The sequence below is a fragment of the Toxorhynchites rutilus genome, chromosome 2 (assembly GCF_029784135.1).
Source record: "Toxorhynchites rutilus septentrionalis strain SRP chromosome 2, ASM2978413v1, whole genome shotgun sequence".
NCBI lineage: Eukaryota > Metazoa > Arthropoda > Insecta > Diptera > Culicidae > Toxorhynchites > Toxorhynchites rutilus.
The window spans coordinates 309,417,775-309,445,647 of NC_073745.1; the positions used below are offsets into that span (position 1 = coordinate 309,417,775).

At 39.1% G+C, this 27,873-nt stretch overlaps 1 protein-coding gene across 1 annotated transcript; it reads right to left on the reverse strand.

The window, feature by feature from the left end:
* Nucleotides 1-396: 396 nt before the first annotated feature.
* LOC129768025 (staphylococcal nuclease domain-containing protein 1) lies at nt 397-27,781 on the reverse strand. Its single transcript, XM_055769386.1, has 8 exons — nt 27,378-27,781; nt 12,478-12,602; nt 11,260-12,414; nt 8,477-9,382; nt 8,312-8,408; nt 7,668-7,849; nt 2,007-2,133; nt 397-1,528 (listed from the first exon to the last, which is right to left on the reverse strand). The coding sequence occupies exons 1-8, from the start codon at nt 27,441-27,443 to the stop codon at nt 1,418-1,420; spliced, it is 2,769 nt and encodes a 922-aa protein (XP_055625361.1). The 5' UTR covers nt 27,444-27,781; the 3' UTR covers nt 397-1,417.
* Between the last annotated feature and the right edge of the window lie 92 nt (nt 27,782-27,873).

A 27,873-nucleotide genomic window follows, 5' to 3' on the forward strand; every position in this document is an offset into this window, starting at 1 on the left:
TGGAGTGCCGAAACCCCCATCCAATCCCTAATCACTATTTAAAGCTCGAATCACCGGAACTATCAAAATGAGAATGATTTGCCACTCCCAAGCGTCATTCGGTGTTCTTTGTGCAATTTCGCTGGTAGATCAATCACGGAGAGCAACTACGAATTGTACAGTCTACCCAGGCTCAAGTACCCTTCGCTTCGAAGCGACTGAGAGGATAGTTAATTTTCATGTTTCGTTTTCGAAAATGTTGGAATCAGCTCGATCACTGGAAGTGTTTTTAGAGATAATATGAAAAGGCTTCCAGTAATCAGACTAACCAACCTCGATGATGACAATTATTCCACCAATCAGAGCACGGGGGAATTCGTTCGGATATTGAAAAAAGTTCCCATTCACACACAAGTGTTATATCGTAGAGCATATAATAACTTGACGATTCAATTTTTTCCAATTCTTATTTTGATCTTGTTTTAGACATCATCCGTTTTCATAAATATATATATAATTTTTTGTCTGTCCTATTTTCAAACCCATCTATTTTACTTTCCGATTTATTCAAAAGCCGGTAATCCCCCAGCTGTCCTATAATATGAATCCATTAGATTGGAACAGAAACAAAACGTATAGTTTTTGATCACTTTATTGGAACCGAGAATCGATTTTACGATTGCTGCTCGAAAACAGTAAAAGTTTGGGCGCATTCCATTGTTTCATTACCGAAAATTTGAGAAAAGCGGGAGGAGATTTTTCCACGTAAGCCTCTCCATCGCCCATTTACCATCGGCCAATTTGAACATAAAGAAACAAAAATACGGCAGCTCTCTTTCTCTGCGGGATCTACGTATTCAAATATGGTAAGCCACATATTCGACAATATTATTGCTCGACAAATCAAAAGTAACAGTCTTTTTTATCTGGTCTCAATCGTTTTTGAAAATCCTAGTCATGGGTGAATGCGACAATTTCTTTTCACATAATCGCGCTACTGTATGTGTGTGTGTGTTTGTTGATTGTTATGTTCCGTTGCACTATTGGATATTCCCTGGGATCATTTTGTGTTGCTCGTATTCCACGGTTGATATCGCAACATAGCGATAAAGTGAGACAAACGTGACCGCTTTGTCGCTTAGCTCCATCTGATTCTTCGCTGTTACTGTTCTCACTCGCTTCCTGCTAGCTCTAAAGGATGTGTGTGTGTTTGTTGGAAGTTTGTTGTTACGATAAAAAATATATGTAAATTGGAATAATATCTCGAACAGCTGATTAAGACGTCAGCACACCGTGTGAGTGTCTCAGCAAAAGTGCGCATATTTGCTTCAAAAATAATAACATAATTATAAACGTATTTGTATATAATATGTTTATGTGTTGTTGTTTTTTTTGTGTTGGGCAGGGATTTGATTCACGCTTAGCCGGCTGCGCGGCTTTAACGGCCGAGACCGAACTCGCCGGCCTGGTCCTCGGTGCTGTCACCGTACTGCCAGATGCCGTTGCGATTCTTGCGGGCTGATTGCTCAGCTTCCTTGTAGTCATTCAGCTGCAACGGAAGAGATTTGAATGTAGATGAATAAGTTACTATGATCAGATATAAAACAAATCAACCAAAACTCAAAATGTTTGTTTGATTGGGACGGCAACATGCATAGCTCAAATTTGTGTATCTATTGTATCTAATAAAAGCCGCTGAGCGAAGCTGGATCGACTTTTTTATAGTTTTGACAGAATTTAATTTTCCATCATTCAATCATACGGTATCATACTGGACTGGGGGATATCGTATAACCTATATATGATGGTGCGCAGTTGTGTCCCAATAATATTCTTTTTTTAATATTTGTATCAAAGCTCTGGTAAGAGAGAAGCTGAGCGTAGCTGGCTGTACCAACTCTCTTAGAGTCTCGCTTGAGATTACTTTTCCATCAATTAATCATACGGTCTCGTACTGAATTTCGGGACACCGTATAACCTATATATGATGGTTACAGCTGAGGGGGCCATCAAAAAATTCAACTTACCAATTTCTGCAGTCTGCGATCCTTCTTGTTCTTCTCGGCAATCAGGAAACCGTCGTTGATCAGATCCTTTCCGATGTCGGATTTGGCGGCAGGGTCAACAAGGGTTACGAACTCAGCTCCGCTGATGCTATTCAGTGAAAACAAAAAAAAACGATTAGTCGCCTTCTCTACATTAGGTGGTTCATGAATAACACGATAAGAAACATATTTGTGTTGAGTCTATTTGAGGCAGTGATCACCAGGCCGAGCACGGGACATGATCACGCTTAGGAAGGTCGACTCGGAAATGCCACAAGGGCATTACCTGGATTTACTGTTGGCAATAATCTAGAAGAAGCTGAATATGAGTACACATCAGTCCTTTGGCATTATTGCCCTCAGTGATAGATTCGGTCATTAATTATTATAATTTGAACAGTTTATTTATATCGGGTGTAGCAGTCGAATGCATGTTGAGAAATACAATAAAACAAGAATGGAATATTTATGGATAATTGGTTTCACTATTTTTTAAAATAAATTTGTCATAAGAAATCCTAAAATTTTCTGGATAATTGGTTTCACAATTCGTTTAAATAAATTTATAAATAATTAAAAAAAGGTAATTAAAACTATTTAATATGTTTGAAACTGAATGAACAGAAAATAAAAAGAAGGCCATAAAAACGAAATCATTACAAATGTAAGTTTATTAAAAAAATAAGTTCTTCTTGAACGGCACTAACTTTCGCAGATGAACTTCTTCTCAACATAGTTATTAACTTAGGTCACTCATTAATACTTAGTTAAGATTTCTTATGACAAATAACACGCCTTGAATGTATTCTGAGTGGCAAGCTCTAGAAACCCGTGACCGCAGTGCAAGTCGGAAGAAATTTCTTCGACGAAAAATCTCTTGGCCAGAACGGGAATCGAATCCGAGCCCCGGCGTAATTGCGGGAGCACTCAAAAAAATATACAAAAAGTACAAGGTACAAAAGGATGTCATTACTACATTGGATTGTAACTGACAATTAAAAGTGGATTTAATTCAAGAATCTTAAGAGTCAAAGAAGTAAGGTATGTCCAGGGAAACCATCAACATTGGTTGCACGCCCAAAATCCTATGGACGGAAGATAATGCCCTGTGTTTGGTGAGATCAGAAGAGTTTGATCTACTATGAGCTATTCAAATCTGTCGAAACCGTTGATACTGAACGCTATAGACAAGAAATGATCAATTTGTATCGAGCTTCGGGTGGAAAACGACTAGAGTGCCAAAAAACAACACAGACTGGTTTTGTTGAGTTATAATGAAAAACCGGCCAAGGAATTGATTGAGCCATTTGGTTAGGAAATTCTTTCACATGAGGCTTGCTCATTTAAGGCTATTGTTTCAGTCTTCTTTTTTACCACAGGCTTACATGAGCACTGTTCCCCCTGCCATATTCCATTTTCGCTTGAAATTCCCCAGTAAAATTTCGGAACCAATTTTTTTCTTCACCTTATGCACGTTCCCGTACGTTACGAATGTTCCGCTTTTCAGTCCACAACGTCAGATTGCTTGTCTTCATTTTGAAGATATTTGACTTACTGTGAATACATTTGATTTTGGGAAGACATTAAGAAATATGTGAAGACATTTCAATATGATAGCGCACGTGAAGTTTTGAGAGATATCATTTCCAAGAAATTCTAACTATTGGCCGAAAATATAATCAAAAGAAGTAGGGCTTTGGCTCAGTGTCATTTGCTTGATTTTTTACTAGTATCAATTGTTTACTTTTGTTCTCAGCAATCAACGGAAACTTTAGTCTCGGGGTCATTCAGTTGCTTTTCTAAAATTTTTCCAAGCCTAAAAACCACAAGCATATAGAATTAATTCAACAAAAAAGCGAATTTTAATTCAAATTCTGGAGAATTTAAAGCGGTCTGAGTACATATTGGCTCTAGGAGACATTAATTCATTTGCGCTCGAGAATTCGAATGATTGTTACATTGCATTTTTATTATTCTGAGCCTTTACTATACGATAGATTAACCAAACGACCACTTTACAAATCGAAGGTTTTCCGGTTTCAATAAATAGTTTTATGGATATGTTTTTGGTTACACCCAAAACTTCAATGCAGAAATAAACAAATTCAGTTATCATAGTTCCATTTTTGTGGAAGAACTGGGGCTATTGAGTCAATCAACGGTTTATCAAGCCAATTATCATTTCTAAATTCATAAAATTTGGTTTGCAGTTACGCAAAATATTCTTTGTTCACATTTATTGAAATAAATTTCACATTTATTGAAATAAATTTCAAGGTAATTTCAAGGAATGCGCTATATAACAATACCTATTAGAATAAACATTGTATAAGCTATCAAATTTTGTTCAAAAATAGATTATGAATTTCAGTTTTCTCGGATATGATTGTGAAGACATTTGAAGACATTTTTTCGTACCATGTGAAGACATTTCAAAAAATCACCTGGCATCCCTGCTCTCAAGCACTAATATCACCACCAGACGTCGACACTGTACATTTGTCTTCGCAAATATAAACAAATCGGACTATATAACGCACACCAGCAAACCGTCTCATTCACGAACCCGAAAACTTTTTTTTTTATTACAGAGTCAGTTTGGAACTAACCCAGTTTCAAAAACGTATTCGCTAAAAGAAACTTATTATAACTACCAATGCCTACTATACTCTTTTAGCTTAATTCAAAGAAATTTTGATTGAAATTTACTCAAAAAATGCCTAATGGCAGCGTTATGCCCGGTTTATTTCATGTTCAACCTTTATTATAATGAAATAAATAATTTTTATGAGCTATCACTTTTTACAAGGTTTAAAATTTTTTTTCGGCCAGTTCGACCTGGATTTGCTCTATGATAATCCAGTATGAAAAATGTAAATTAATAGAAATAAGAAAAAAATATTGAAGCGATTTACAGATTTACAGATTTACACTGAAATGCATATAAAACATCGAAAAAAACAAAATGGACGATAACTTCGTCAAATATGCTTCTTTTCATACACCGCACAAAAAAAATCGCACAAAAACAGGTTTCACTGTACAAGAAAACCTGTTTTTATGATGTTTTTTTGTGCGGTATATGAAAAGTAACATATTTGATGATTTTCTAAAATTAAAAAAAAAATGTCTTTAAAACTATAAAGCCTACAAAGTTTTCATTCAAAAATATTGAACGATATTTTTTAAATTTCATTGAACTGTAGTGGTATTTTTTTAAAGAACACATGAAAAAGTTGTTTTCCCAGTAAAAATGCCCTTCTTCCGATGTAGTAATGACTTGTTGGTTATTGTATGTCTTCTTCTTCAATGGCACTAACGTTCCTAGAGGAACTTCGCCGTCTCAACGTAGTATTACTTGCGTCATTTTTATTAGTACTTAGTTAAGATTTCTATGCCAAATAACACGCCTTGAATGCATTCTGAGTGGCAAGCTCTAGAATACGCGTGATCACAGTGCAGGTCGGAGGAAATTTCTTTGACGAAAAATTCCCCCGACCAGAACGGGAATCGAACCCGAACACCCGGCATGTTAGTTATGACGCTAACCACTCGGCCACGGGTGCACGGGTTATTGTATGTGCTATTCTCAATTTTTTCAGCGTAATTTGGAAAAATAATTGTTGGTATTTTTGTAGGTCTTTGGTATTTGGTATTTGAGTTTAAATTTATTGTGAAAAATTAAAAACTTCTGGCCATTTTCCAGAAGTACTCTATTTTTTTGGAAATATCAAGTATGCAAAGATGCTTCGATGGCCAATGTTTTTACACCCTCCAAATTTCACTGCAATCTGAGCCATTAGGCCATATGAATAAAAACAAAATTCACCTTTACTTTACTTCATTCGAGCAGTCGAGCAGTGAGATTAAGTTTTTACTACGTTTGGTATGAATAAAAGAAACAACAAAGTATTTACTTTTCGAAAATGGATGTTTAGTTGATTTCGTATGAATAAAACAGCATTCATCAAGTATTTACTTCGTAATTATCAAGAATGCTCATGAGCATACTTTGGATCTGAAAACACTTTCATTCGTTTTGATTTCATATCCTATTTATGTTTAATGCTGCTATCTTGCGCTTGAAGTTAAACAAGTTAACGATCCGCATTGATGGCATTGAGCTTCGTTTACTAGTTTAGGGGAGCGTAAAAAATTTGATTGATTTTCAGGCGGAATGAACACGTTTTTAAAATTTAAATTATGAATGAAAAATAACCTTTCCGTACCAATTTGGCATTCTGTTTAAATGAAAAACACTTTTGTTTGCAGGTGGTGAAAAAATCTTGTACGATATCTGTTTTTGAAGACAACTTTATATTATAATGAAAAGTTTCAGTAATAATGTTGGAAATGTAGACAAAGGGTTAAATAAAAGTCGGAAAAAAGTGTTTTAAGTGATTAAATAACATGATGTGAACATTTTCATTCAAATTTTAACATTTGAAAACTGGCTTCGTGTCTTCTAATATCATAGGTATTACACTAACGAGATAGGGACCCAAACTATTGTCCCTAATTGAAAGTCGCCACCAGACGTCGACACTATTCCTTTTTCATCGCGAATTCACGCTTTGTCCAAAAAATGTTTTGAAACGAAACCTAAACAATCAGTTGACAGATGTTTGACAAAGTAAAAACTATGTTCGAATTCGAAAATGAAATTAGTAAAGTAAACATTTATTCATACGGATTCAAGTAAATACTAGGAAAGTTTACTTGGAAACGGGCAGAATAAGTAAATACTTTTTTTTATTCATACGACCTATTGGCACAGTCGAATTGGCATGAAATTTCGGCAAGTACTTTTTTCACCACTTCACTTCTTTGTTTTTGAGAGGTTTTAAAATTTTCAGTTCATTCGCCTCTATTTTTCACAACCTTATGGTTGAGCATAATTTTTTAATTTTTAATTAATTATTTAATTTGATTCCATATAGAATAGTTATTATTATGGTTATTAGATTTGGGAAACTTTCTACATGCTTACCCAGTGTAACCGTTTGTTGAATCTATGAAAAACCATGAAAAAATAATTCGAATAAAAAAAAACTTTAAAAGAATTTTTTAAACATAATTATTGAAAATATATAACAATCTCTATATATATATATATATATATATATAAATGTTCTGTTCGTTTGTGTACGCGTCAAAAACTCGAAAAGTGCGGAACCGATTGAGCCCAAAGTGGGACACAATATAAATATCTTTATTCTAAATTAAAATTCATTGCAAAAAGAAAAGTTCTTCAAAATGTGAACCAAAAAAAACATGAAAATTTCAATTTTGACAAAAAAAACAAAAAAAAACTTGAGTATAAAATTGGAAAGAATGAATCTAAATCAATCTAAATCAATCGCTTTGTTTCAAGGAATCAGGGCTCCACAAACAACGAATCCACAACACTTTGTTAAGAGAATGTGATATTTACAAGATAAAATTCAGCTTCGAATCAATATGGAACTCGGTTGGCTGAATCCATTTCTGAAAATATTTTGGGAAACATCAGGCACAAACAGACGTAAAATGTAAGGCTTTTGTTTCAATAAAAAGAGAAGCATCAGAAAAACTGACGGAAATATAATCTCAACGTGGTGAGATTCAGGTAATGATACAATTGAATTTGCGAAAAACACTTACCGATACTCGACATTAAGCTGCAGGGTCTTGTTGAGCGTATCCTGGGCGAAAGCCTTGATGGCGTCCGCCTTATCGTCCTCGTCGGTAGGCAGTACCACCAAGGCCAGCGAGTACTCGTGCGCGTACGGTTTGTCCGAGAGGAAGGCAGGCGGAAGCATTGCTAGGCGGGTTGTAGGAACAGTCTGCAAAATGTTGTCCGATAAATATGATTTGTTACAACCATCTTGAAAAACTTAATTCTATCTCATCCATCCGTAATGCAGTTGTTCAAAATTCACCGGCTACCAGCAGGGCTTCAAATGCACACCCCGATTGCTAAAATCTTGTCCTCGTGTAGACGGAGTACACACTTCGGTGATTTTCACATAACACCATGAATTCCTCACAAAACGTGAGGAAAATAGTACTTCCGTGAAAAGGAACACCTTGGTTGGCAGTTCCCCGTCGGCCCCACAATGGTCAAGATGGCCTTAGAGATCGGTTTGAATGGTGTGCGGAGCGGAGGCTGGGTTTGAGCAACCGATCTTGATTGTGTTCAAATTAATATTGCAAGTATATGACTCAAGCATTTCTTTCGGTGAAACAGAAATGGATCTAAGGTACTTGCATATCATTAGGTTTACTTTTGATATTCACCAACTCACCTCTCGGTTGCCGTAGTCAACGTACAAAATGGACACGTTACCACCCTTTTCGATCTTCTCAACCTTCGCGCGATACCATTCGTTATCCTCGCTGAATCTGTTAACGAAACAAAAAGCGAAAATTGAAGTTCGCAGGCAGTGCAAGGAGCAACTAAAGCAACTCACTTCGAGGCACAAAGATCCCCACGCCTTGGGTTGTAGGACCCAGTTACGGGTGGCATTGCACGGAACTCCTGACGCAACTTGGACATCAATTCCTCCAGCTTGGCACCCTGATCGGCGTGCTGTGCATAGAAATGCAGCTCGGGAGTAACCTCGGTGATAACGACATTCTCGTACCGAACCTTGCGATCAGCAGGGACAGTGGGATCTTCCTTTTCTTCCTCATTCTCCTTATTCTCTTCATCAACCTTTTCGACGTAATCCTTCCAGATGTTCTTCCTCTTGGCCTTGGCACGAGCCTCAGCTTCGCTCAAGGCACGGTAGTGTTCCGTTTTCTCAGCAGTAAAATGCACCGTGGCAAGACCTTCCTCCACGAGGGCAACCGACAGGTTGGCATTGTTTTCAGTCCACAACCATCCGATGACGCTGGTGGCAGCCTTATCGGTGGATTCGATCTTGACACTCACGTCCCGCTGCAGGATACGGTCCTTGCTGAACTGGAGTGCCTCATCTCCGTAGGGCTCACCCTCCTGCGCCGGAATACCGTTCAATGCAGGGCGAGACGAACGGGGACACGAGATGCCTGCCAGCAGGAATGTCACCAAACAGCTATCCTTGGGACAGTAGATACGGAAGCGGGATCCACTGGCCACAAACTCCACAATGGCTTCGGTACGCAGAGCACGCTGCCACGAGGGTAGATACTGGTGCTTGATGCGGGAGTGGTCAAGCGTCAAATCATTGATACGATGCGTTGGAATGTCATCCTTGGCGAACATACCCTTGAGTCCCTTCCGAGCCTGCGCTTCCGCTGCCCGGAGCTCGTCGTATTTCATCGACCGTTGCTCGTCATCCTGTCGGTTGAACAGTTTCGCGAGACCCTTCGAAAGTAGAGCCTCAGCAACGTTGCTGTTTGGGAGAAACGGAGAAAAATGCTTATAATTATGCACAATTATATTGATATAGAGCGAAACCACGCCAAAACAACCGGCCGCTGCCCCGATCCTCTCCAGTTTTTTTTGAAACTTTGTACATATGGTGGCAGTTACCTATAATCCAAATTTTCATAATCAAATGACCAATTTTATTTACGACAAATTTTTATAAATGCCTATACAAAATCATTACCCTTTTTTGGAAAACTCGAAATCCAGATGTCTTGTCAAAATATGATGTAATATTTAGAAAAATAAAATTTTAAAATACATCGTTAAAAAATCTTAATAAGAAATTACATTTAATATTGAAAATGTTGATAACTCAAAACATGTCGCCTCCGATATTTTAAGCAAATATCTTTTTTAGAAAACCCTTTTAATTTAACAGCGTTTAACGGACTCATCAAAATAAAGATATGAAATTTTAAAAATTTATGAAACTTCAATATAGGTCGGATTCGATTATATACAGACTCGATGATTATATACAATTTTGGACTCGATTATATAGTTTCAAAAAAAATTATTTTACATTTCAAATATGACTTATTTCAGGAAAAATGTAACCTTTCAACGTTAAGGAGAAATTTAAGTGGCTATTAATTGTACCGTGAAGTAGAAATCATAATTATTGAAGATTATGCTTGAATCACCAGAAATTGTATATATCGATGTTACAGCGAAATTAAGGAACATAGAAGTTACGCGTCAAAGAAAAAAATGTTGAGCAGTTAGAAAACTTTAATTAAATTGATAGAATAAATGAAGTTTATTATGAATTTTTCGGATAAAATTCAAAATAACACATTCAAAACTACTAACTTTTCACTTCCAAATGTTATTTGAATCCACTAATTTTAGTTGCTCCACTCATTTTTCAAATGAAAGCAACAGAATCGTCTTCCGTAGAGTACTTTTTAATTCAGAGCCAGTTTGAGGCAACAGAGTCCGAAACAAAAGAAAGTTCTATAACTCTGTCATTGTTGAAATTTGAACATATGCGTAAAAGGATTTATCCATCAAATATGATCATCTGTCAACTCCTGAGAGATTCTGGAAAAAAATATTTTCTTCATGTGAGAAAGGTGGTTTCTTACTTAAAGGGGATGAATCAAAAATTAAATTCTTCGTTTACTTTCAATAAACAAAAAGTATATGCATAACAAATTTAAAAAAAATAATTTTTACTCGATATACAGTGAAATGAAATCGGAGACTGTATATAATCGAGTCCACACTGTATATAGTTTTTCATGTAAAATCCCATGTAGTTCTATTTATTATACTTCTTTTCTTAAATGGTAATAATTTTGCAATGTATTGAAGCTTCATAAATTTAAAAATTTTCAAAATTTATATCTTCATTTTGGTGAGTTTGATGCAGCACCATTAAATTTTTGAGTAAAAATGTTTTAACGGTGTAATTAAAATGTTATTTTTGCTAGAAAGCTCATTAATTTTCCAACAACTTTGCGTTATGATTTTCCGCAGGAAAGGTTAATGATTTTGTATATGCCCTTATAAAGAATCAATCGCAATAAAAATTTGGTAATCTGATAATGAAAATTGTGATTTTAGGCAACTGCCACCTTATGTACAAAGTTAAAGAAAACGGAAATGATCGCGTCAAAATCGGCTGTTTTGCTCTATCGTTCTATAAGAAACACTATATCGCATCATTTGTAAGGGTAATCCATACTGAAGGCGGATTTCACCCTTAGAGTCTAGAGCGATTGGTTCGTTTACTACCTCACAATCATACGACTAGCCAGAAAAGACAATAATCCTTTTTTATGTTTAGTGGAACAACATTGATTATGTTTTTTAATGATAGAATGCAATACTTACGTTCCGCCAAGCGTCACAGTATAGCAGCATTTCTCGGGGAAGTTGTCACGGGCAGGAGTTACGTAATCCAGTGTACAGTGTACTTTCTTGCCGATGAGTTTCTTACGCAGAAATTCACGGGCCTCGAACATCCATGGAATGTCGTACAGGGGACGGGATCCCTTCGGGCGTGGTGGTGGAGGATTGCCTTCTTCGTCAGGGTTGCGAACAGTCTCACGCTGGGGTGGTTTAATGCTCGAAAAGAATACCTTCTTCGTAACGGTGTTGCTGATCTTAACGGCAATGGCATCACCGTTGAACACTTCACAGACCGTTCCGGAGAAATCCTTATCCTTGGTGTTGTACGTTGCGGTCGGCGCTTGATAGTCCTTCCACAAACGAAGCCGGTTAGTCTTGGCGTGTTTCTCGGCATCGAGATACCGTTCGACGCCTTCCTTCACGTAAGGCATACTCCATTCGACACATTTGGCGAAACCTTCGCGGAGTAGCGCTTCCGCAATGTTACCCTTGGGGAAGATGATCGTACCGAGGAAATTGGAATTGTGCACACATTCGAGCCGGATCTCGACGTCACGTTGAAGCAGGCGGGATTCGACAAAATAGCGTGCCTCTTCGGCTAGTGGCACCTCCGCCGTGGTATCGGGTTTACCATCAGCGTCCAGCTTGAAGCCAGGGCAGCGGATACCGGTCATCACTAGGGTGATGTGCTGGAAGCCAGGCAGGAGGAATGCACGCACCGTTGAGCCGTCACGAACATGTTCGATGATGGCTTTGATCGGTTTGCTACTGTGCTGATCGAAGAACGGCTTTGAGTCGACATTCCATGTGATGTTGCGCACGTGTTCGGACAGCGGCGAATCGCTCCATTTGCCTTTGCGAGCTGCCTTCGCAGCGTCCTCCAGCTCGATCAGGCGGGTTAGCTCCGGGGTTTGGCGGACACCTTCACGGCGTACACTCACCAAACCTTCGGACACAATTGATTCCACAATGTTTTCCGAGGTAGTCGGATCCTTGCCGAGGCAAATAAATCCATAGTCGCGATTCGCGTTCGGGGGACGTTCGGCATGGAAGTATACCTCCTGTCCGACCAGTCGCTGGCGCAAATATTCGCGGGCTTCCCAGGCGTATGGTTCATCCTTGCTAGGCGGGACATCCCTGAAAATAGTGTAGTGATTAGGGCTCGAAATCAATCAGAGGTTATGTGTGTTTGCTACTCACGAGGTATTGCCGGTTGGTCGCCGGGCGAGTTTCGGAGCGATGACACCAGCGAAATTGATCTGCTTCTCCGGTGGAGGACCTCCTTTAGGTTGACCGCGGATAATCACCGAATCACCGGAGAGAACCTTGGGAATAGAGAGAAATACACTTCAGTTGAACCACGTTTCTTGCTGTACGATGCTTTCGTTTCGCTGGTCGGCTACAAAATGACCGACTTCGCAACCACATGGTTACTGCTGCTATCGATCTGACAGCACAAACACACGGATGGCGTCCCCGTAGACAGGGAAACCAACACGGACGTCAAACGAACTCGGCTGTAGAATGAGTGAACGATGACGAAGGAACAATCAAAAAGAGAGAAGCGATAGAATCGAGTTTCGCCGGTTCAGTGATGGTTGTCGCCTCTATTTCGGTTTCTCTTGCATCCGTGTGGATCACATTTAGTAACGAAACCCGTGTTGTCTGCTATATGTCCAACCAATCGACGAATGGCGAAGGGAATCAATGGAAATATCAATGAAAACTCATGATCAGAAATGGAAACAAATCAGACGACTCAATGGGAAAATATGTTTCAAACTATTACACAAATCGAGAAAATCATGCTTTTCCGGTGAACTGTAACTAGGATAGGGCGATCTCGGATCGATTCTTCGAAGATCGAGCTTTTCTATTCCGATTTACGATTTTTTGGTTTGATCTTTTGTACTCAAGAAAATCGAGAAAATCGATTTTTTTGTTTTCGTTTCTTTTTTCGATCTTAGAAAAACTTTTTGTAGATTTGTTTTTCAGTATACATCAATTTTTCATCTCACCAAAAGCCAACTAACATTTTTTTGAAACATGATGTCAACATTTGGATCGCTTTTCGTACGATTTACTTCTGTACAAATGCTGACAGAGACGAACTAGCGGCAGCTACTGAGTAGATATACTGTAACCAGTTGCGCATCCGCGTTGACGGCATTAAGCTTTATATTACGAAATGGGGGAGCAGGCATGACAATAAAGGTTTGCAGAAGAAAAGAACACACTTTTAAAATAAAAATTATGAAATTTTTTTTCCCAAATCAAATTAGTACTTTATGTAAATGAAAATCACTTTTGATTGTAAGTAGTGAAAAAATATGATGCAAAAATTGTGTCTAAAGACAATTTTATATTTTAATGGTAATTTTTGGTTAGAATATCTGAAAATTCATACAAAATAGTTTAAATTAATGTCAGAACAACGTATTTCTAGTAGCTAAATAACGCCAAGAATTTTTTTTCATACAAATGTTAGCAATTTAAAACTGCTTTAAAGCCGACTAATCTGATAGAGAATAGTTGACCTCATACAAACTAATGTTGTGTCCAGATGTCGACACCTTTCCGCCGTCAACCGGAATAGGATCACTGAACCTGATGTTGACATCAATTCGGGACATCGAAGCTGAGTTTGAACAAAACGCAAAGCAAAAAGTGGTGGATTTTAACAAGTAGTTCCACAAATGTAATGAATTGATTTTGATAATGGTAAGTGTTGAATGGAAGAATAATGTTCTACAGAGCTAATTAGGTTGAAATATATACACTTGCAACATTAGAAACATCTTTTTATTGCTGTATAAAATGACGCTTTCTCTGCGTCGGAAAAAATAAACACAGCTTCAGGAACAAAATTATCAATGAAAATCAAATTATCCGTATCAAATGAATATTCTAAGTAAAAGTATAACGAATTTTGTACAAGTGGTAAAAAATCGTGAGCAAACACAGTGTCTAGTAATGATATTTTTCGCGTTTTTTCAGGAGCCATTGTTGGGAGAAAACGCAAAATGCAATGTATTTGTGGGCCTGGGAGATATTTTTAATTTCACTGCCTGAGGAAGTCATTTGGTCGTCGAGGGTAAACTTACATGTGTTTACCCTCGACAATGTTTCAATCTCCATCCTAAGCCATTAAAGCTATTCGAGATATCAGGTTTCACCTGTTTTCGATGAAAGGTTTACACTATTCTGGGCCAATATTTCAATTTATAATCTGGAACGACTATACAAATCGAGCGACAGTTAAGTTCAGCGTTCTGATCATATTTTTAAGTATTACTAACAAAAGCAATTTCCTTATTGTAAAAGCAATTCGTCCAACTTTTGATGTCGATTTTTCAATGGTTCTGATAAAAAGATTTGGGAGTTCTTTCTAGTCATTATTATATACGGATCCGGACTATGTAACCTGACCATGCAATCAACATTTCAAGATAATTTTCATTCAATGTTTGAAAATTTACAACTGCCTCTGAGCATGCTAATTCCAATGAAGGTGCTCTTTTTCGATTCTGTATTATGTGTCAACGAAATAAATAAACGGTTCCTGAAGCGAAAATTGCTTTACTAAGCTTCACTCTATCACTACGTATTCGTTTTTACTATAAACTACAAAAGAATTCGAGAAAAAAATAGCACTCAAAGTACAGTTGAAAAACACACGGTTTGTTTACTTTTTCCTCATACATTCATAATATCCGCTAGATAGCGACAGCGTACCTTCTATGTCGCGAATTACAGGCGAAATGTTTGGTTTGGTTTTGGGCGGTTGTTGAATTTCTAATAATGCATTTCTAATTAATTTATCTATTGAAACGACTATCTGATGGCACAAGATGAATACATTTTAACCTACATGCAGAGAAACAAAACAAAATGATTTTGATGTTTGAATAGAAATATGAAATTTGTATTCCCTGTTTCGTGCACCCGTGGCCAAGTGGTTAGCGTCTCACATTATCATGCCGGGTGTTCGGGTTCGATTCCCGTTCTGGCCGGAGGATCTTTCGTCAGAGAAATTTCCTTCGACTTGCACTGTGGTCACGCGTATTCAAGAACTTGTCCCTCGGAATACATTCAAGGCGTGTTATTTGGCTTAAGAAATCTCAACTAAGTATTAATAAATGACGCTAGTTAATGCATACGTTGAGACGGCAAAAGTTCCACAGGGAACGTTAACGCCATTCAAGAAGTTTAATGAAAAGACGACATTTATACACCCATACCTCGCTATACTGCCGCTCTTTATACGGCATTTCGCTATAACGGCCCTCTTCAACTCAGGCACATATTCGATTTGCGGCCTAAAATATTTCGTTATAATGGCAAAAAAAATCGGGGATTTGTTCAAAATTCACTTTTGTACAGAAGTGAAAAAATATTTGCCAGACAATAACTTAAGCAACATACAAATTAGGTATGTATACATACACATATTCCATGTAACATGAAGTTGTTTCATTTTTGTTTATAGATTATTGTTGGTTTTTATGTATGTTGTATGTATTGTATGTTTTTTGTTTATGCTATGTATGTATTTTTGATTTAAATGAATTTAATTTTTGATTAAAATGAAATAAAAATAAAAAGATAAAATGCATTTTGAATTATAAACCATGTTACATATTAAACAAATTTGGAACCGATCTGATTGAATTTGTATTAAAATAATTAATTACTTATACGGCTTTTCCCTTTGCGGCCGAATTTCGTGGAACGTATCTAGGCCGTAATGCGAGGTATGGGTGTATAGAATAGGGCAGAAAAATCGAAAAAAAATCTTTTAACTTTTCAAAGATTGATTCGGCAAATATCGATTTAATTAGTGGATCGATCCCTACGCCATTTGGAGAATCGATTCGACAAAAAAAAAAAGATCGCCCAATCCTATCTGTAACGCCAACTGATGCGTTCAATTTTGCAATCGTCTCTAAATCTTCGATTCATTTGGTGCTACGGTGCTAAGGGTTTTTTTTGTCCGACATATGGCCACAATCACTACATTCCATAAAAACATTCCGTAATCCGTTAAGAGCTCAGTAATTGCAATCGTTTTCAGTAACTTCATCTTTCTGATTATAAATATAATAGTTTGATCAATATGGTACAATCAGATGACACGATTGCACTATGCCGATCAAAAATCTGTTTAATATCCCTTGGTTGTAGACCTGTACCTGTTAACTGCAAATGATGACCAACTTTTTGGGCAATAACACTACGCCGGGTGGGTTAATCCTACACTATTGATCGTCTAGCCAACTTTTACGAAAATAATTGGATCCAATCATTAGAGACATGATTAATAAAAATACGCAACACGTGCCGCGTTTGATTGCCTACCGTAACAAACATTACGAAATAGATCTGTAATTCAAATACCGAATTTAGCCGTCTGGTGGTAGCGAACACAACATGGATATTTATATAATTCAGCCATTTAGTAGTGCAACTTTGTTCAACCAATTGGATATTTCGATATTAGGACAAAATGTGCAGGAGCATCGGAGCATTCATTGAGAGTTATTTCAGGTGTTGATTGGGCTTCTATCCGAGAGTATGGAATGTAAAATTACGAAGCACAGGACGGACTCGATTATATACAGGGTGTTTGATAAGTTATAATATAAAAATAAAAAATATAAAAAAAATACAAGATTTTCTTTTCTGCGTCAATTTTTCATTGATTGTCGGGAGGCGATCTGGCGTAGTGGTAACATCCATACCTCTCACGCAGAGATCACGAGTTCAATTCTCACTCCCGACATTCTTCCAAAAATGGAAGTAAAAGTGACGAACCAGCCGAAATGTGCTGAAAATCACTATAATAGAGAAAAATCCCGTCGTCGTTAGGTTCCTGCAGCATGGGATGAGGCAGTGGAGCACGTCTCTGCACCTCAGTGATGGGGAAAATGTGTTGCAGTCTAGAACGCTGCAGATAAAGAGGGGGATATTCCAAGGCGACTCTTTCAGCCCGCTTTGGTTTTGTCTGGCACTGAACCCCCTCAGTAGGACGCTCAATAGAAACGGTCATGGCTATAAAATAAGGTATGGCGACGGCGCCCACGAAGAAGTGACCCATACCTTCTACATGGATGATCTCAAGGTCTACGCTGATTCACGTCAGCGTCTAGGTGTAGCTATCCGGGTTGTCGAAGACATAAGCAGGGACATCTGCATGGAGTTCGGCCTCGACAAGTGCCGCTGTGTCCATCTGCTGAAAGGGCAGCTTACCGAATCCGGAGGTTACGAGGTCTATGACGGCGAGTTCATAAGAGACATGGTTCGTGGCGAATCCTATAAATATCTTGGATTCCGACAGCTCACCGGGATTCGCCACTCCGACATCAAGACGGAGCTTGCGAGACAAGTTCTTGAGTCGAGTGAACTGTGTCCTGAGGACTTTCCTCAACGCGGGGAACAAGGTACGCGCGATCAACACCATTCGCGGTTCCCCTGCTGACCTTCAGTTTTGGTGTAGTCAAATGGAGCAAAACTGACCTAGAGGACCTTGAGAGGAGGATGAGGAAAGCATTCAAAAAGGCCGGAATGCACCATCCTCAATCGGCACTGGAGAGAGTTTCACTGCCACGCAAAGAAGGGTGACTTGGAATAGTCGACATATCTGCACTGTGTGTTGCCCAGGTACGACAACTGCGCGAGTACTTCGCAGAACGCGCCAACCAAAACGCGCTATACCGGGCTGTCTGCGCCGCCGACAGAGGATACAGCGCTCTGCACTTGGCGCAAGCGGAGTACCAACTCAACTGCAATCTGCAGACAGTGGAGGAGAAGATTGCAGCTTGGAAGCAGAAGGCAGTGGATGGTGCCCACCCCCATCAACTGGACCGGCCACACGTCGACAAGGCCGCATCTAATCTGTGGCTAACGCGTGGTGAACTCTCTTTAGTAGTAGAAGCCGACATGATAGCCATCCAGGACAGGATAATGCCGACGAGAAACTGCAGGCGGTACGTCTGGCATCAAGACGTTGATGACATTTGCCGGATGTGCCATCAACCAGGTGAAAACATAGAGCACATTATGGGAGGCTGTCCCGTTTTGGCCAACGCAGCCTACACCGAGCGCCACAACAACGTGGCCCGTATTGTTCATCGACAACTGGCGCTCCAATGTGCTCTACTGGAAGACAACGTACCAAACTACCGGTACCTGCCTGCACCTGTCCTGGAAAATGACCGTTTCAAGCTGTACTGGGATCGCACTGTTCTGACCGACCTCTCGATCCACCACAACCGTCCAGATATAATGGTTTACGACAAGAGCGACCGCAAAGTCACCATCATCGATGTCGCTATTCCACTGAACCAGAATCTGGAGGAGACCCACGGTCGCAAAATCTGCAAGTACCGACCATTGGCCGTGGAGCTCAAGGAACTGTGGGGGCTAAGGGAGGTCCCAAGAATTGTTCCAGTCGTTCTCTCTGGAACTGGAATTGTCCCGAAGACACTTCTGGAAGCGCTAAAGGTGTTGAACATGGAGAAGAAATTGGCCGGCATCCAAAAGTCGGTCATCCTTAGCACCTGCGCGATTGTCCGACAATTTCTCGGTCAGGACTGAAACAGCACGAGCATGCAGATACGTGCATTCCGCAGAGCCTAGTCCCCCTTTGGCATTCAGAAGCCCGGGGGCAGGTGAAAATTCTGGCTAGGTTCGCCTAGTTAAGAAGTGAGATAAGTCTGCCAAAAAAAAAAAAATTTTCATTGAGGCAATGTGTATTGAGAACTTTGATAACCTCTACGACAAACTGGCTCTACATAAGTCATTGAACTGGCTTGAAATAAGTCATATTTTAAATTTTTAAAAAATCAAGCTCTATATAATCGATTCCAAAATTGTATATAACCAAATCATATATTGGGTAGGGGAATAAGTCCATAGCGTTTTTATATTTCTTTTCCACGAAGGTTTTTTTTTACGCGGGGATACATACCTCGTAAAAAACCGCGTTAATGGGAAAATCCGCGTAGAAAAAATCGCGTTAATTGGAAAATCCGCGTAAAAAAAACTTGTCACCCCTAATGATAGATATCAAAAACTACGTTGAACGGAAGTAAAAAGGTTGAGTGTTGCTCGCTTCCGAAAACCCGTAACTTTTCCCTGCAATTTCGTTGGTTACTGGTAACTATAGTTCGGTTTTCCTCACAAACGAGATCATCTGGTGTTGCTAGAAGATTCCCTTGTGATTTGTACACTCTAGTACCGACACACGTGCAGTACCACTATTGGACCGTCCAGAGCTAAGTAGACAGGGAAATTCATTCACGAATAGCTGCCCGTAAAAACCCCGTCCCGTTATACCGCCCGTTGAGCTACCGTTACCCAACATCTAAAATCCACGTAAGAATCGTGATAAGGTGCGACCCTCATTTCCTTCATAAGCGCTAAGCTCCGTTACAAGCACTTGTTACCGTAATATGCTCAGAGGGAACATAAGAGAAAAATGTGAGCTGAGGGGGAGATGTGATATTGCACTGGTCTTTTTTTACGCGGGTGCCGCGTAAAAAACCGCGTTAATTGGAAAATCCGCGTTAAAAAACCTCGTAAAAAAACCGCGCAAAAAACCGCGTATCTCTGGGCGTATTTGACAACGAATTGTTTGCTGTTTGACAAAGAATAAGTATCCATTGGATAAAACTTTTTCTGCTCTACAAAGCTATGTTAATTGTATTTTTAGGTTATTTAATTTTTTAATAGTTTTGAGGCTTATAAATGGAATACGCGGGAGGTAAAAATCAACAACTCTTTTTTGTTTTCCATCGAGGTCAAAAAGGTCGAGGCCGAAGCAGCCCGAGACATTTGCGACCTGTATGGAGAAGGGCTACAGCACGGAATTGGTTTGCAAAGTTCAAAAATGTCGACTTTGACGTCGATGGAACCCCCTTATGAATTCAATGAAGGACGTCTCAGATCTCTTTTGAAGGAGATCAGTTTCAAATCCAGTCTTGAACTACGTCGAATATAGAGTTGATTAACTTACTTATATATTTATTGTTTTTTATTTAAATAAAAGCTACGCTACGAACGAATTCCCCAACCCAATATAATCAAGTCAGTATATAATCGAGACCGACCTGTATTTAGTGAGGGTTCGACAAAACTTTTCAGAATCTTTATATTACTTGTTCATGAAGCTAGCCCTTCAATTACGTTCAAAGATAGGGATTGCAAAGAAAAAAACCATTCAGGTTGATCTTCTGACGAGTTTAGGAATTATTCATAAAAACCACATGCACGAACAATCGACATTTACACAAATACAACACACGGCTGGAAGATCAGAGACCCAGGACGTGAAAATGTAAGTCTTTTCATTTCTTGGTATATTTGTGGACAATGGTATAACTACATCGGTATAACTACTCCAAGAATCTTTCTATGATAGCACCTTCTGTGTTTCTGTGTTGTTTGTAAACAAAACACAATACGCTTGTGCCCAAGCTGGCTCGTGATCAGTCTGTCTCTTTCACGCTTCAAGCAAATAATTCTCCTTCAGCTTTCTTCCGTACTGTTTTCATACACGAAGCGGCCTCACCTTAGGATATACTTCTAGGCACCTTGATTGTGACGAGCGCGTACCGGTGATGGGCAGTCTTTTTGACGTAGAACTACGTCTTTCATTAAGGGTGTCAAATCAGAAAACAGGTCACGTTTTTATGAAATAAAGTTAACGTTAATAACTATTTTTGCCGCCAACGGATTTTGGCAATTTACATACTAAACGAATCGGAAATTCCGTAAGATTTGTTTAATATGCCATAAAATAGAATACCCTGGTTAGTAAATGGTTAAAATTCATGAAAACTTTTAGTGTTTCTATTTTTTTTTTTTTTAGTTTTTTCTATTTTCCCATTTTGTCCATTTGAGTGCTTTCCCGAACAGAGATATCAATAACGAGCAACTTATCGACGACCAACGGAGGGGAAATCGTAGGATTTAAAGTCTCCGTGAACAAAGGAAAAGAAGAAGAATGAAGGGGAATACTTGCCTAGAGTATAAACAGTGGATCTCGCTGAGGCAAACTTTCATTCGGCATCGGACTGTTGAGTAATCCAGTTCACTTTGCTTTCGCTGCGCTTCGATCTAAGATTGGACCCCACCTGTGGTAATCCAACTTGAATATCGTCGTGTGGTTTTTCCTGTTCGTTTTTCGCGTTATTCGTATCGTGTGTTCTTCTTTCCGCGTCATAAATTGGACGCTTCGCGTAGTGTGCGATGAGCAAGAAGAAGAGGAAGGCAGGCTCGAGCCCTGCAAAAAACGTACGCATTGCCAGGGGCAATAAAATTTCGAGGTAAGCGTCATCTAATGATGCACGCGGTGTTGTTGCAGGCTCGGTTCAGTTGCGGCTCGCACTGAACCGAGCCTTCGCAAATGTGACACCGCACCGAACAACACCGAAGTAGGCGATTTCGGCGCGTCGGTCGAAAATGTAAACGCCCAGACAGCAACCAAAATCAAGCTCCCCCCGCTGGTGGTGAAGGCGGTCGCTCTTGACAAACTCATCAGCGAATTCGCATTGATGGGTGTTACAGCAGAGTACAAGCTATGTGGCATAATTCAGTCTTTTTCCAAGCAGTTAACATTGTTTATTTTCCGTCTTCATCATCAATGCATTAAACTGACGTTATGGCGAACCAGACGTTAAGGTTGTGCACCAAAAAATTATTTGGGTATACTAAGCATCTTGAATATCTTACCGGAATGTTATAAGTTATTTGGATTCGCGTGCCAGTCGCAAAACTGCCTTCAACTAGGATTGCATTTGCGCTAATATTGATCATAATGAAGCATTGGTACTGTTTTCGAGGTTGTTATTAACAAAAAGAGTTTATTTCTCTTATTTAGTCATCAAGAAAGTAAATGTTCTGGAATTTTGTATGTGATTAGGCTTTGCTTGCCAGTAGCAAAACTTCCTCCACTAAGGGTGACAGCTGCACTTCTCTCGAGCATGAGAAAGTAATGCAACTCTTTTCGAGGCCAGTAATATTAACAAAAGCGTTTCTTTTGAGAATAGCGCAAAATGATGTGAAATGTTTATATTGCTAGTAGTTTCAAGCCACCAATGTATGGCAGGGGGTCTTCGTAGCCACTTGGTTACGCGTTCGCTTACCAAGCGATCGATCGTGAGTTTAAACTCAGGGCCCTCAATTGACCATCTTTGTGTTGTTATAGAATAACTACGTCCACGCAACAATCATCAGCGATGGAGATCGATCCACGGTCGAAATAAGATCGATTCATCCATACAACTGCTCTGCTCTGCAAGACACATCGGGCTGCTGTTCTATAAATAACTCAACAATGATCAATATCAACTGTCTCCGCTGTCCGGTCTGCTGAACAATGGATGAACAGAAGGAATACCCTTACGCCTAAATGGCTACTACTGTGTAATTTACCTTAATGTAATGGAACAGAAAACTTAACGCCTAAATGGCTACTACTAACTTCTGTGTAATTTACAATTTATAGAAATATAAACATATGTACATGTACACGATTGAAACCCGGCTCCGTTACAGCTAAAATGCTAATGAGCCTAACAAATAAATAAATGAGATAAAAAAAAAAAAATGTATGGCTCTGTATGCATGCTATGGTGAATGCTTGTTTGGCGCTTGGTTTACGCTTAGTTTGTACGAACGATATCTAGAGGCGCGATTCCTTTGAGGCAATACTAAATAACATGTTGCATGATATTTGATACTTGCAAGTGTTGTCATTGTTGTTGTTTACATGCGGTGCCAAAGATATATTGATGTAGTTATGAGATATGGAATAATGGTGCTGGTGCAACATGTGTATAATCGACTGTAGCCGAGTCTATGTCAATTTCGAAAAAGCCCACCGGAATAGCCTTCGAGCTAAATTTTCAATGCATTGACATGAAATAAATTGCGACATACGATTGTTTTGCGAAGGCAAGAATGAATCATCAATCAATTATCGTCAACTGATTCTACAATGAAAAAATCATTTCAGAGATTATTCTACTAAGCAGTTGTTTCTAAAATTTCACAACATTATAGAATAATATCCGAAGGTATAAACAAGCGACTTATATAAAATAACAGCGTAGTTCTACGTCAACAATGCGGTCGTATCTTGGACACAACCTCCTATAATTTTTTTATGTGGTTCTCTCGAAATTATGCGATTTCTATTTACGCGATTTGCTCGAGATTACGCTATTTTTTAAAGCGATTTTATGTTTTGCGCGCACGCATCAGTGGCGCAAACTCATTAAAGGCATTAAAGGCTGAACACGTGGATTGAAACAGTGATTTTTTTGTGAAATCCTAACGGTTCCGTAGAATACACAGAAATCCGATGGGCTGATGAAAAATGTGAAGCTCCTGGCAGTATGGATTGATAGAAACCAAAACTTCATGCTTAAAACAAAACTGATCAAGAGAAAAATAATTAATCACCTGAATGTTAGTAAAGCGATCGAAGGAAGGCTATCTTCACGGGTGATTTCCATAGCAACCCTATTGAAAGCCTATTAGCCGAAATAGTTCCACACCTATTTGAGACGATGTGCTGGCAAGGGCTGATTAGATAGGGAAAACTCCTGGTTAACCTATCGCTTGGTACCCCATTCAGGGTAAGGACTAAGGCGCTATATTGAACCATTGCGTGTCCGTTGTGCGTAAGTTCTTGCCCTTCTAGGACCTAGGGTTTATAAATCCAAGTATAATTCAGAGAATTATAAGGACTAGGGATAACCCCCGGAAAGTGCAAACGGCGACGGATGTGGCTCTATTCTTCCTAAACGGCCTTAACGTTCCTAGAGGAACTTCGCCGTCTCAAAGTAGTATTACTTGCATCATTTTGATTTGTACTTAGCTAAATTATTAGCTAAATAACACGCCTTGAATTCATTCTGAGTGACAAACTCTAGAATACGCTTGACCACAGTGCAAATCGGAGGAAATTTTTTTGACGAAAAATTCCCCCACCAAAACGGGAATCGAACCCAGACCCCCGACATGTTACGTGTGCCTTCAATTATTTTGTACGATAATCTACAATCCCATATTCTAGGGACCTGGTGCAGCATATATGCTAGGATAAAAATGAGCACGACTTGAAAATTATCCGAAGACTGCGAGAACGTAACAGACGGTTTAAGACAATGTTCAATATATATGTTTTCGATACTGTTCGGAACACTATCTCAAAAAAGATTTTTTAGTCGGAATGACTATAAAATATTTAGAAATGATTGGTCAATTGATAGTTTGATTTTGAATAAAGTTGCATCATGAGTACACCGGTGGGAGAATTTCTGAACTAACGTTACTCATGGGATAAAGTATAGATATTTAATTAGTTCCCACTAGTACCGATTCTTACAATAGCATTGATCTGTAGTCAAACCAGGCACTCAACAGCCGCCAAGATATCGTCGTATGACTTTATCGGAAACAGAGTTTCGGCATAGATATCTCTCATTATTTATTCCACTTTGGTCCGTGCTAACCAAGTTAATTGATACCCAGCTGCAACACATTTCTTTAATTGAGTTATAGTCTCCTCGACATCTTTTGTAATGCAAGATCAAGATCGAAATCGAACTGTATGGACAATAAGATCCGGTTATAGAAAACGAAAGCACAATAACAATCAGCAATCGAATTCGAAGAATGCACAGTAGGGTGCCAATGAAAATGGTCATCTCGAATTTCAAAAAGTTACACCATGAAAAATGTTCACCACCTCGAAAGAACACCCTATGCAAAATATCAGCTCAATCGGACTCAAGGGATAGTGGCGCAAAGCGGTCAAAGTTTGGGGGTTTTCGAACATTTTTTATGCCATTGAAAAAGAACAGAAAAAGGTGGTGAACATTTTGTATAGGGTAACTTTTTGAAATTTTAGGGTCGATTGGCACCCAAATGCACAGTGCACGGTATCCAAATTTTTCATAACTCTAGAATTATTCAAGCAAATAAAACCAGATTTGGCATATGGAAGTTTTAGGGTGCAAAAGGTGTTTTAACGGTGGTTAGACACTCCACCCCCTCTTTAAGGGGGAGCTGCCATACAAATGAAAGACAAATTTCTGCATAACTCGAAAACTAATCAAGCAAACGGAACCAAATTTGGCATGTGGATGTTTTAGGGGGCAAGAAACATTTCTAAGGCGGTTCAACACTGCTCCAACCTTTTTAGGGGGGGGGGGTCTCCCACACAAATGAAACTCAAATTTCTAAATAATCCGAAAACTAATCAAGCTGGATTGAGCCAAACTAGAGGGTTTTAGGGTTCTTTAGGTATGAGGAATGTTTCTATGATGGTATAACACACCTTCCTCCTCTGGAAAGGAGAGGGGTTCCGTAAAAATAATGCACATATTTCAACCAAACATGACAATTGAACATTTTCGGAATACTCTGAATGGAAATGGGAAAATTCGAAAAATTCGAAAGCGTTGTTAGTACAGTTGATGTTTGCGGTAATGAAATTGATCTTCGTTCAAAAGTGGAAATGGAATTTAATATGAGAAAACGCACTCCTATATCGTCTTCTATCTATATAAATAAAAATGGATCGCCGAATGTGTTGATAAGAGCAAAACTTAAGAAAGGAATTGTTCGATTAAGGGCTGTCTTCTTTCTATCATATTTTCTGTATCAAACATTTATTCCATGTAAAGGAGAAAAATCTTGCACGAGAATTGAAAATGCACGAGTGTCTGGAAATATTCTGATATTATAATGTCAAATTTTGGTAGAGATACTGAAATTTTATAGTAAAAAAAATAATTTTAAAGTGTAGATCAGAAGATCAATCAATGCACAGTTCTGATATTGGATCCATGAGCGTGCGCTTAGTAAGAAAACGTGGATGTGATGACGAAAAATTAATTATGAGCTGGACGAAGTTTGCCGGGTCAGCTAGTTCAAAAATTAAAAAAATTAATCAAGCTGGACCATTTAGAGAACAAAAACACAAGAGATCGAAGAAACGAACATGGCAAGAAATCGCGCAGGATTTTATTTGGCTAGACGGTAACAACGGCATATGCAGAACGGATGCAACGAGTGGTTGTAGCTACCGTTAAGTGATTTGCGACATCGGGAACAGCTAATATTCTTTAGCTAAAATGAAATTCAATTCCGACGTCTTCAATAATCAAGACGAAAATGACACTGGGTGGAAAAAAACTTAAAAACATATTGAAGAACAAAAGTTCATTTGCTCATATTCAATGATTGTTTGGATCTATCATTATGATTTTCGTTTGGAATATATAGGTTTTCGATGTAACCTAGCCCGAAAATCTATGCATTTGAGCTTAGCGAAGATGATTTTTTTCAACACTGGTAACAGGTACTTCCTAAACTGTCAAACCTATAACTATTTATCAGAATGTGTATTAAAACCCATTTTCTCTCCTTAAGAATTTCGAACAGCTGTTAATACTGTCTCAATAGCATCAGATATTGTCACTGCCACGACAAAGAAAGATCCATCCATTCGAACCAATCTGGTCAACCGGTGGGAAAACAAAGAACCGATGTGCTATGCGCGGCTGGCTGCTCGAGTTGCTGTTGCTGACGTGCAAATATGAAAATCTATTTTGTTTTTTTTTGTGTTTTGTGCTGTCTTCTTTCACCACATCGCGCACATTAGTGGCTGCAGACTTTCACCTTGGAAATTCCTTTCACTCAGGGTAGCATCAATTGCCCTGTATGTGTCCTTACGCAATCAGCGGTCCAAAGGCCGTCGAAAATTAAACATTCATTGATATTATTCGATGCAGAAGACAAACATTGTCCGTCCATGATAAGACACATTTTGAACACAAAAACGAAAATCGCGTATCGCATGAGATAGGTATAGAAGAGATCTACATGCCAAGTTGGCACCAACACCGCAGCTCTGTTGCCTGACTGGCAGGCTGCAGCATAGAGAGTGAATGGAGGCAGAAGAAGAACAAGACAAACAAGGGCGAATATTGCCTTCATCGATTTTGAACAATTTTTTAATAGAGTCAAACTGGACACATACTATCTTTTCCATTAGGTTTCTCTCCGCAGCCGGAAACACTTACCTGTTTAACGATACCCTTCCTGAGGACCGGCGCAGTAGCGGCGGTGGCAGCTGGTGCAGCACTCATCTCTTGGGAACAGTTCCTGCTTCCTTCAGAGGGTCAAAAACCTCACACAAGCACTTAACGTAGAAACTCCGTGATTCGAACAATCGCTTCGTCGAGGCAATTGAATCTTCTCGCACAGTATGAAGACCGTCACTTTTCGCCTTTAGATTTCACGCTGTGGTGAACAGGAATCCGAAGGATTAAAAGACACGTAGAAAGCCACACGCAGTCACCTCTCACGGTTGTTGCATTTGCACGGCACGAGATCGCTGTAAGAAGTGGACTTCACTGAAAAGCCGCAGCACTGCCAAACGCGATAGGTAGAAACTGGATGGCCAACTCGAAACCTGTGCGAAAAGGAAAAAAGCAGATTGGGAGTTGGCTGACAGTTCGTGGAGAAGTGTCATGCTAGCTGTCAGATAACTAGAAAATTGTCAGGAATAAATCCACT